A 12,111-nucleotide genomic window follows, 5' to 3' on the forward strand; every position below is an offset into this window, starting at 1 on the left:
TGGCTACATTTATCTGTGAGCTGTATTTTTAATGGAAGAACCATGTGGGACACACAAACAGTGTTTTAATATCTTAACCCATTCTCAGTTAATAGTAACACACTTACATCAGTTTGATGCTGCACACAGCAAATGCCACCTATAGCTGTTCTTCTTAGTCTTAACAAAGAACATTAAGAACAAACTTTAAGGTTCACAAGTTTTAGTGAGTTCAGGTTTATCTAAATATTTAAAATGTATCACTCACTCACTCACTCTCTCACACACACACACACACACACACACACACACACACACACACACACACACAACAAAACTAAAGATTTTTCCTTCATAATTATTTCCTCGGCCTCGTGCACTTCTTCCACTGTGGGTTCATGTTACTTCTTGTCATACTTCAATTGTAATTTGCTTCAGTGGTCCTCGTTCATCATTTGACCCAAGTAAGATCTCTGCGTGTTTGCTAAGAATTTTGAAAGACTAACTTAACACCATAATTTGCTGGATGTTGACTATTACAGTAGAGTTACCAGTACAACTAACCACAGATGTGTTTCATCCTATTAACTGTTAGAGGAGTAACACTGACTCACATGCTGCATGACTTTCAGAGCAGCGTTGTGTGCTTTGTTCAGTGAATGAACTGAGTGTGCTACATTTAATCACAATTTGAACACAGGGCTTGCTGCCTTCTTAAAAGTAGGTATTTTTTCATCCTTCTGCCTGACGATAAAGCCAGCACTGATTGATTTTACTGTGAAATAAATAAAAGTGTTCAGTAGCTGTGATGCAAAGGACGATATATTATCCTCTCTGGGCTCATTGATTTTAGTGCTCTTTATCCAGGAACCTGCTGCCAGTTGGCACAGTCACCAGAAAGGAACAAGAAGGCTTTTTGCAGTGTGGAAAGTGGAAATGGCTTAACTCCCACTAATAGATTATGGCTTTAGATCAACAAAGAGCAGTCAGTGGGATATTGGATGGACCAATAGGATTTCTGTGAACAGTGGGGGGACTGTGGAATAGGCCAGGAGGATTGGAACAAGCAGTGAAATGACAAGACTGGCAGTGCAGATCTAGAATCCTCACTACACTCACACCATAAATAGAAAAGACACAAAACACCTTTGTGATATTAGAAGTGAGTTTTATTAATCACAAATAGAGTGGTTCTAAAATGAACAAAAAATAACCCAAGCAGGCCCCAAAAAGACATTCTGCTGCGTGTACATTTGGATCAGAGGATCAGGTACGCTGTATATCAGTCTTCCAGCAGAGCTGGATCACTGGAACGCAGCCATCCTTAAACTGAAAGACAGCACAGAGTGAACCTGCCAGTATAACCTCCACCATCACTGCCTGGAAACAGCCTGCAGACACACTCACTCAGGACTCCCTGTCGAGTCAGTGCAGACCTGTGTAAAGATGCGATACAAGACTTCTTTGCTGTTTGTGAGCTTAACTGTCCATGAACTCTGGATTATAAACTTCACTTACATTTTGCAGAGTCCCAGCTCCTTTATCATTGAATGGGTCAGCTCTTAATTTCATCTTCCTTTCTTGTAGATTGGTGCCGTTCTTAACGCTACACAAGGTTGGTGTTTCCTGACACCAACTGTGCCCCCTCGTTTTTGTACAGGGTAAATGTTTAAACCCGGGATGTCGGACTCATTTTGCATCAGGGGTCACACTTTGGTCTTAAGTGGACCAGACTAGTAAAAATTCCCTTTCTGTAAATGTAAATAAGTGTAGCTGCACATTTAATCCCTGCAATATCTCAGTATACAAAAAAGAAGTGCAATTTCACCAGCACGTCTCAGTTTCACTACATGATAAAGAAATGCTGCTCTGTATAATAAAAACACATGCTAGCATGACTCTTTGGGCTTAAATTGTAAAAAAGCAAATGTGTAAAATGACAGAAAAAGTTCTGGTTGCTCATTGACCAGACTGTCCTGGAGAAGAGCAAGTTTTTGTTCATTCACAAAAAAAATGTCCAGTTTTACTTACTTTACCATGGATACAGGCTTTTGTACTTTAGATAGTGGAAAAAAAGCAGTAACTTTTCTGTCATTTCATTATTTATTTATTACTTTGATGCAGTATGAAAGACTGTGGGAGAGGTCTTCACCCTTAGGACAAGCTGCAAAATTTATGAAAATACATTTAAAAGTCCGAAACGTGTGAAAGATGTCCAGCGGGCCGGTGTTATGACCCTGAGTATGACACCCCTGGTTTAAACAGTGTTGTGAAGACCTGAAACATTTCCCCGCCAGCACAGAGAAGAATAAATAACATACACAAAACAAAAAGAAAAAAGTCAGTACTGACTAAATTGGTCTTTCAAATTTTCTTTAGGGATTTTATTTTGAAATACCAATCAGTGTTAGAAAACCTGGATAAAGACATTATAAACCAGAGCTCACAGAAACCGCCCTGCTGTGGGTTTCAATCTGTTTTTTTCTAATAGTGCTACATGTCTTTACTAAAAAGAATTCCCACAATATAGAGGCACTATTAGTTTTCACTTCAACGCATCTACAGCTCCAAATCTATGTAAAAAGCCATTTACAAATTTGCAGATATGTAGGGGAGTGGAGACTTTTGGTGTCATCATTCCTCTCAAACGCCGCGCTTGTGGTTAAAGAAAAGGAAAAACACGAAGCCGTGACTGCACGGCAGAAGCTAGAGGTGGGACCATGCACGTGAAACCGCACTAGTCTGAAGCCTGAAGGCACTTAAGAGGAATGAACTATGCACAAATGACGAGGTGAAATGTCTGATTCTCACCACACTGTGCAACTGCAGCAGGACTCATTTGTGACCTTATTTGGGCTAATAGTACACTTCCACAGTGGAACACGTTAGATTCAGTGTTGATGTGCAAATGACCGGCAGATCGTCTCTACCACGACTGATAATTGGTTAACATTTGACCGCATTTCCTCTGTTGAAAACCTCGAGCACAGCTGAACAAGAGATTCTTCTTATCTGCATGAAGGTTACAGCCTTTAAAAGTCTGGTTAGAGAGCGAACACTGAGGGAGAGAACTGTTTGTTCTCAATGCTTTTAAAAAACTGCCTCAAGAAGCTCTTGCTCACGTGTTCTGAATGATCTGATAAAATGCTACCCTTCTTTCAGTCCTACAAATGGAAAGAGTTTCATATCGCCTCAAACGGGAGTTTTGAAAACATTTTTTCACTTTACATGATCTTGCGAAAGAGAAAAAACAAAACAAACAAAAAACACCAAATAGCTATTTACAATTAGTACAAGCGTTAACCCTCCAGACCCCCGACAGCCGAATCTCACTGTAACACTGCTGTCAGCTCAGTTCTGTTCACCATCAGCTTTGCTCAGAAAACCAAAAGGCTTCAACTGAAACCTGAAAGATTTATTTTTCTCTCCAATTAAAACATCCAGTCGCTAAACCCAGGAATAAACCAGATGCAGGTCTGTCGTCGTGTCATGTGTTTCGCTCTGTTCTCCACCCGGCTTCAAATCTTGCTGAAAGGTCTGAGACGCAGAGCTTTGAGCCTGAACAGGGTCTTTTATTCTGAATACTAAATCACCATGCTGAGTGACTGATAAGCACAGAGTTGCTCCTGGGACTCTTCTAAAATGTGCTTTTGCACATCTGGTGAAATCAAACACACAGTTGTGAGTAACCCACTGGCTCCGGTGGCTGTGTCACACAGCTGGAACACAAAGCAGCTGTGCCATGTGTAGAAGTTAACTCTGTAAAAAACGCTGTTCCAGCATGTGGTCTACCTCATGTTGTTGGGACTTTCAGTACCAGCTGAAGATTTAGTAGTTTAAATAACCCGCTAACAGCTTTGTCTTGATTATCAGCAGAAACTATTTTAAATACCATTTACTTTGTCAACAGTCCACAATCATTCTTGTCTATCTTCTTTCGGGGTCTGGAAGGTTAACATACAAACCCTGTATTAATATTACTATGATTAATATAGTGAAGAAATCTACACATGTATGACAGCTAAACTCGACAGCAACTTCAATATATACAAGATTAACAGCGAGCAGAGAAGGACACTTAAAATCAAGAAAACGCAGCACTGATCGTGTACAGTGTTTCACAGCATTTGACTGGCACTCTTCAAAGCATCTTACTAAGACTATCTACAAACATCAACATGGAAGTCTGTCATGACACAAGCTGGACAATCCCAGCCGACAAATTCAATATGTAAGACCGCCGATATGCTACTACGAGCCAATTTTCACTTGTTTCTTTCATCTGCAAAGGTGTAAATGCTTACAACTTTATGCAAAGGGGTTTGTGTTACATCATCTCTTTTAATCCCACCCCAAAAAACAAAAAAAACCCAAAACATGTTAGTCATTTACAAATACTTAAAAAAGTAAACCTTTATATATAGGCATTTTAAAATATATTCCATCAAAAATAGTCTGACAAATTTTAACAGTAGAAAAGAAATGTTATAGAAATGACAAAAGGTTTGAAACTGAATGCTGCCAGCAGACAGAGCTGTCATGATAGACTGACTGTTCTACTGGACACAACAAACACGTGACTCCTGCTCGCCGCCTGCTTTAGAGTTTAAAACCATGCAATCACTGTAACTGAAGAACGCCAGAATTTAGCAAAAGAACTCGGTTGAAGATAATAAAGTTAAATGAATCTCAGTCCCTATGCGCATACTATTTTTTTTTTTTTTTACACATTATTGTCATATGAAATCCCACCACATTTGGCAAGCTTGTGTAATTGGATTTCAGGCATGCTGAGAGCTCGGTGCACGAACTGCGGCAGCTCCGTGGTCGGACAGTGTGGAGGGCAGACCCGTGTGTCACAGCTTTCACTCAGCACAACAGCCCCCGTCGTCTTTTTCAGATCACAAACGATGACTTGTGTCGGAAATCCCCCTGCAGACAACACGCAGGAAACAACTCATCGTTATTACATTATCACACGGCGCCAGAGCGCCATTCTTTCCACGCTTCTCCTCTCAGTGTGTTTGCTTGTCTATTTGGCACAAATCGTAATGTCCAGGCTTTCTGCTTAACAGTTGAGATTTTTTGGACCTTTCTAGTGCTGCATAATAGAAAAACAACATTCTGCCAGCTGAGGGGAATTTAAGTGAGACAGGTGTTGGAAAACAAACTCTTTTAGTCGACTACGACATCAGCACTGCCTGCCGTGAAATGATGGCTCTCATTGTTCCCAGCAGACTCCCGTGTTCAGTGTTGCTGAGCCGATACCTCACACAGAATCTGAATTTAACTTTTCAAAGGTTCTTCAAAAAGTAATATGATGAGGGGCAGAGAGGCCCTGTTTTCTCTGTTACAGGCAGCAACACGATGCTAAGTATTTGGGTAGCTGTTGCTTTCAGACCTGTGCAGACCTGGAGACTAAATACAGCAGCGTAATCACTGCTGTCAGCATGCAGCACACTGTAGTTACAGTTACAGGCGAGTCCTTCAAATGAAAGCTTTGAGAAAGCAACCAAGTAGTAATACTTTCATTTCTTTTCTCCAATCTTTGAATTTAATTGAATTCTGTTTTCATAATGAATTAGTGACAGAAACAAAGTTTGTCTTTGGACACTTTTTTACTCACTTTCTGTCCGGTCTTTGTACCTGATCACTTTTATTGATACATGAATCATTCAATCATAAATATTAGCACCTAACTGGAGCAGTATAGCAGACTGCATTTTCACTTTATTTGCAATTGACGTTTAGCAACAAAATGCCTAAAAGTACAAATGGCCACACAGCCAGACTATCTACTAACCTCATCCTCCGTCCTGACGTAGTCCACTCCATCTCCTTTAGCTGGAACTTTGTAACTAAAACACACAAAGCACATCCGGTTTTTGGGCGACATGTGGAAGTGGTGCTGGTTACAGTTACATTAGTAGTCTGTAATCTTACTTGTTCCCCGTCTGCTGTTGGCTGGAGAAGTAGCCTTGTTTGTAAGCACAGCAGATGCCCACCGTTATACATAAGAGCACAACGACCACCACCAGCACTCCCAGGATGATCCCCACTATGTCAATATCATCTGTGGAGTTCAAATGCGAGTAAAAACTTAAACACTGACGTTTGGATTCCTTTCAACAAATCTAGTACTATCTGCATTCAATAAACACAACAGATTTATTTCCAAAGGAAACATGCATACTTACACACTTCCATCTTCTGGGGTGCACACTGAGTGTGCCCTGCATCATTCTTCGCTCGACAATAGTACTCGCCTGCGTCTTCTTTCCTGACTGAAATGAACTTCTGTGTGAGACAAAAGACAAACCTCTGCTTAATGCAAACTCCCTAAGTGAAGCTCATAGTCTTTTTTTATGCAGACGTTTTATTCTAATTAATAGAATAGATAAATATAGGTGAGTGGAACTACGCACAGGCAGCTGTTACAGAGGGAAACAACTGTAGTGACCGTTACTGTGAGCAGAGGGGACAGACAGGTAGAGATTTGCATTGTGCAAATACAGAGACAGTGCCATGAGCATGTGAAGAGATGCAAGATAGGAAAATTAAACAGACTGCTGTCTGCTGCGCACTTTGGATTCAGCGAAGGACGGAGTTAAAGCTACATCTTACACATATATATATATATATAATATTCACCCTGGTCATACAAGTGAAACTTTACATTTAAAAATGACTGGGCGTCTTTTGGATCATCAGTGTGTGGTAACTGCACGGACATTCATGCCCCTCAAGTTATTCTAAACATTACACATTAAAATGATCAAATAAATGTAAACACACTGATATCAGTGATTTCAAAGTGAAGCGTAAAGTAAAATAAAAGCATCTGTTGAGCTTGTGCCCACCTCTCACACACACTTATAACGCTAAGAATAATTCTCAGACAAATTGTCATCTTCAAACAGTTACCGTCACCCATTTTCCAAGTGTTAAAAAAGCCTGAACGTCAAAGTACAGGTGTTAACATTGCAGGTGGATTAGGTGTCTAAATACATCGAGAGTGCAGGAAATGATCACGATGACGTGATCCAAACATTAAAAATCAAACTTGGACTGAATTTAAATACAACTGTTTAAGAGATTAAGGTATTTTAACCTGTAAATATTAGTAGAGCATTACAAAGAGTTTCAGTTCCAGCTTTTTAAAGAGAATAAAGCTGACACTCCCCTTCTGAACTATTTCACCAGTTCCAATCTCTGCATCAGTTGGCTGCCATTCCTCTCCCATGTGGAAATAGCAAAGGAGTGATTACTGTGTTTACAGGGAGCACTCTAAAAATAACGAGATAAGAACAGTAGAAAAAAACATTCCTTAAACCTCCTTAGTTTACAGCACTGTCGTCCAGTACGTTCACTTAAAGACAAACGGTGAGCGTGTGTCACATCTTCGCTGTGCTGTAAAGCAAGAGAGAATAGAGGAATGTGCAAACGAGGACAGCAGATTCCCCTCATGGCTCAAGCCCTCTCACGCCATCAACTGCCTCCCCAAAATATCTGCCTCCACCCCTGGGCGTCAGGCCACCGTCCCTGCTGCCCCGCCCTTGGCGCTCATATCTGCCCTTGTCCGAGCACACGCACACACGAGTACTAACCAGAGTTCCTGTTTCTGTACTGAGCGTGTATGAGGAGTTGAAGAACTTGACACTGGTCTTTGGGTCATCGGGGATCTCCTCCATGTTCTTGAACCACTGGTACCGAGACTTGGGGAAGCCCTCCTCCTCCACACAGCTCAGCTCAGCCGACTTCCCCAAAGGCACCGATTTCGGGACGCTGCACTTTGGCACAACTGGCTTCACTGTGGGGAAACAGAACATACGATGACTGTCGCTGTAGCGAGTGTTTGCACAGATGGGCTTTTCTGCTCTGTAAACAACGGGGAGAAATAAACCAACACAATCGACACGACGCTGCTGGCTTTATGACTCTGAAGGTTAATGTCACCCTGACCCTGATGTTTGACTGGACTGCCAGGATTGACAGGGAGTGGACGGGAACGTGATTTTCGCTCCATGCCAGAAAACGCCACCAAAACACGCGGCGCTTGCTTTCTTTAGCACTGCAATTCCGAGCAGATGCAGTTTCAGAGGTTTCCTTTTATAACCTAGAACACGCCTTTGCAGCTGGGCAGGTCTGGTCACAACACATCCTCACATGTATGCCAAAGGGTTGGTGCAACCTACAACACGGTTTCATCTTACAGCATCCGACGTGCGAATCGTTGAGCGAGGTCTGTCCTTTTGAGGGCGCAATAATGACTTGCTTTCTGTGTTTAGAAGCATTTTCTGGCAGTTATCAGTAAGAGAGAGAGTGATCAGTGGCGCAGGCAGGTTAAAGTACCTCTTACAACCAGGTCAATCAGAATCTCATCAAAGGCCTTTTGGTCTTCTGCAGCAGTGACCTCACATCGATACTTGGCTGTGTCTGATCTCGTGGCGTTGGTTATCAGTAACGTGGCAGGTTCTCTGATCACTGCTCTGTTCTCAAGGTCACCTGCCAGAATAAAAACACAGCAAAGGTGAATATTTAAAAATATGTAACATATAGAAACTATTTACAGACTACTTCATGTATTACCATAGATCTTCTTGTCAAAGTAGACATAGCTTGGTCCCCCGCTTGTTATCTTCTTCCATTCAATTCTGGGATTGATTGTGGAAATAGACTCAATCACACATGATAGCTCAACTTCTGTAAGCAGAAACGGGAAGTGATACGAGGACATTAATTCAAGATCAATGACTGGTTTGTATTTTTTTTGAGGGTCGTCAGTCTCGAGCTCTTACTGTCAAACTCATTTGTCCACGGTGAGGCATTATTTGTCTTCAGCACGACTGCCAACACGCTCAGGTAGCCTGCAAAGCAAGATGAAGAAGGCAACATAACTCTCCAGACTGTCATGATACAATACCAGCTGATGCTGGGCTTGTTTTTAACACTCATCTTAAATTTCACTGACACAATAAAAGGGAACTTAAATGTCAATTCCTACAAAACTGTGATGATCTAAACATAGAGGCACTATTTGCCCTCGTTCTGTTAATATCTTCCCTTTTTAGCTGTATTGGTTAAACCACTGTGTGTGGGTGTGTGTGTGCTGTTTCTATGCACAGTGCGGGGAGGCATGTGCCCTTTTCAGGGAAACCTCACCAAACCAGTAGGTCAACAGCTTGCTGAGCCCTACTCTCTCCCTCTATCCTTGCTTCTACCTTCCCCTTCCTCTCTCTCTGAGCCCGATGCTGCCAGTGTTGGACTAAAAGTGCAAACAATGGGCCATGGATGAATCATCTCGACAGCCTTTGGTCAGCAAATTAATTCACACAAAGTCATTTCCATGTCAAAGTTAACTTACCAGCCTGCTCATCAACACTTGCAGGGAGATAAAATGATGGCCTGGCTCATGGATGCAGAGTCACCAATAATCTATTTTTACTAAATTTGTTTATTGAACAAACACTATCGAGATGCTGCAATCATATCTAGTACTCTGGCTCACAGTAAACAGGCTACATAGAGTCCAGACATACAGTTGTGGTTATATACTCTCATAGGCATGAATATCCTGGTAATTTGGGCTTTTAATGATTTCTTTGAATTGTTCTGTTTTCATCCAGGATGGAATGATTATACAGCTTTAATGGCTTTAAAAAATAAGATTTGGTTGCACAGGTTTGAATTTATTTTGGATTTTCTCAAATATACAGAATGGCCAAAGTATACTTAAACAGAGGCTCAAATATAGGCCTACATCCCTACTAATATTTTGTTAAATGTCCCTCAGTATGTTGTAGCTTTTTTCTGGCCTAATTCTAGCTGGATATTTGGTCACTCTTCTTCGGCAGAATTGGTAGCACTCATTTAAATTGGTTGGTTTTCTGGTACGGACCTGGCTTTTAAGTGTAGTCCAGGCATTCTGGGAACTTAATGGTATCCATTCCAAAAGCAGTTTTGGGATTACTGTACAGCTGGAAGTCCCAGCTGTCACCAAGTTTCACCGGCACAAAACAGTTCCAAGGTATGATGCACAGTGTTGCTAGGTTTGAAATCCTCATCTTTATGGAGGATGTGGCTCAGCTCAGAGTGGGTCATCTACTAGTCGGACGGGCGGTGGATTGATCGTTATATAAAAGTGCTTGGGTATAGATCAAAGTACTGTAAAAATGTGTGTGTGATTGGCTAAGTAGTAGTAGAAAGTGTGTGCAAACGTACATTGAAAGGTGCAACATTACAACTTTATTAGACCACTTTTCACAAAAAACAAATATTTTACAAATCTGTTAAAAACTTGTGGAAAACTAAAAATGACTGCACTAACATGTTTTTCTACACAAATTTGAGCCGTCATGCACGACTTCTGTTATCTTGAAATCAAGATAACAATATTTAGACTTACTGCTTGTCTATTACAGCACGGCGAGGAAGCCAAATGCAGCTCCTGCTATTCTTTAAAACCTTTCCCCAGTCTCTCCACCCAATCCCCTGTTTAAAGTATTTTTAAACCCACACCTAAAAGTTGCAGAAAATATTTACAGTTGGTGCAGTCAGTTACTAATTAGTGGTGGAAAGGGTGTTGGGCCTCTCAATCAAAGAAACCTGCTCAAACAGGGATAACGTGACCTCCACCAGCTGTCATCTGGATGCACAGCAGTGTGTAGGGTCACCTGCTAAAGCAGACAGGATAAGCTGATTAGCCCACAGTCTTCCCGGAGATCATAACAAGACGACAGCTTGTTTTTAGCTGCTGACTGTTATAAAACCTTGTCAAAGAAACGGTTGCACCCATGTGTGACAATAAGCTTAATTCTAGGAGTCACGTTTTGTGCACCAGGCTCACACTGAGACTAAATATGGCTATTTTAGCATCGAGTACCGTTATAGGCTACTAATTTTGCATAGCCAGGCTACGCTCATCATATGAAATTTTACACAAAAACCAGGATGATAACAGACGGTTCTTTAATTAGAAAACACTGTTTCAAATACTCCTTCACTCACATATTTGAACTGCTAAGAAGGTCAACAGCAAGACTTTAAATTCAGCTTCAGGGCGCTGCTTTACAACTTATCCTGAACTCTTGGTGGCAAAGGAAGGGAAAAATAAAGCAGAAAAGATGTCAAATGCATGCAGACTCACATTCAAAGCTATTTGAAGGAAAATGTTCAGCAGTACAACGGCGCTCTGGACTGTAATAAATATTAAATAAATACAGAGACATATTTGATTTTTTTGCTTGTGTTACACAGCAACACAGAAGGCAAAGTTTGGTCCCAAGTGGGACAGAGTTGTCTTCACAACACCAAATGAAAAAAAGTTTCCTACAGCTCCAGAAAGTATGACTGAGAACTTCAACAAAGAGCAGCACAAGAGCAGAATTAGAGTATGCACTTTTTCACAGAAATGTGGTAATCCAGTGAAAGCATGTCGCCTCTCTAACTTGTACTCCACCGCGCTGCGCGCATAAAAAGGCTGTGCGCAGAGCAGAAATGCTTCCCAGCCTCCACAGTTACTGAGAGCTCCTCGTACCTGAGCTCGGCTCTTGTTATTTCATTTGATGAAGAATCACTGAAGGGTAATCTTTGCTTTACATGTGCAGTGCAACGATGACTGAATCCAGAGCTTCTTCATTCATGCATGCACTATATTTACTGACAAAAGTTTGTACACGTGATGGAATGCCACTGCTTAATTCTGGTTTTAAATTTCAACGGCACTGCAAACTGCATAACCTAATACTGAATCCAAGCATGCGAGAATGGCAAGAGTCCAAAATCTCTGACGATGGTGTGTTGTAATAAAACCAGAAGTTCTTTGTGAATGATTAAAATTAAGTTATTTAGTTCTACGACTTTCCATTAAACACAGCATTCAGTTTCATCTACAGTTAGAGAGAGGCAATGAAGTCCCCTCCATTCCCTGACCTCCTCCTTATTTCAGACAGTATTAGTGCAGATTAGGTTCCTAAGTGAGCTTGACGTAGAGATAAAAAGCTTGAGAGGTCTTCTGTGGAAACAGCTGTCCAAGAATGCATATTAAACCCCCACTCAAACAGGCTGGCCTCTAATATAACGTAGGGTAGAGACCCTCCAATAATACAGATAGACCCCCTATGAGCAACCAAA

At 41.3% G+C, this 12,111-nt stretch overlaps 1 protein-coding gene across 1 annotated transcript in view; it reads right to left on the reverse strand.

The window, feature by feature from the left end:
- Positions 1-4,300: 4,300 nt before the first annotated feature.
- The window catches only part of jam3b (junctional adhesion molecule 3b), a 57,842-nt gene continuing 50,031 nt past the window's right edge, over positions 4,301-12,111 (reverse strand). The window contains exons 2-9 of the mRNA XM_026181514.2: positions 8,778-8,846; positions 8,569-8,682; positions 8,332-8,484; positions 7,587-7,789; positions 6,177-6,276; positions 5,923-6,052; positions 5,783-5,837; positions 4,301-4,911 (exon numbers count right to left, since the gene is read on the reverse strand). Of these exons, the coding sequence (XP_026037299.1) occupies positions 4,876-4,911; positions 5,783-5,837; positions 5,923-6,052; positions 6,177-6,276; positions 7,587-7,789; positions 8,332-8,484; positions 8,569-8,682; positions 8,778-8,846 (860 nt within the window). The 3' untranslated portion in view covers positions 4,301-4,875. The remainder of the gene's footprint in view (positions 4,912-5,782; positions 5,838-5,922; positions 6,053-6,176; positions 6,277-7,586; positions 7,790-8,331; positions 8,485-8,568; positions 8,683-8,777; positions 8,847-12,111) is intronic.

Source organism: Astatotilapia calliptera, chromosome 10, assembly GCF_964374335.1.
Source record: "Astatotilapia calliptera chromosome 10, fAstCal68.1, whole genome shotgun sequence".
Classification (NCBI taxonomy): Eukaryota; Metazoa; Chordata; class Actinopteri; order Cichliformes; family Cichlidae; genus Astatotilapia; species Astatotilapia calliptera.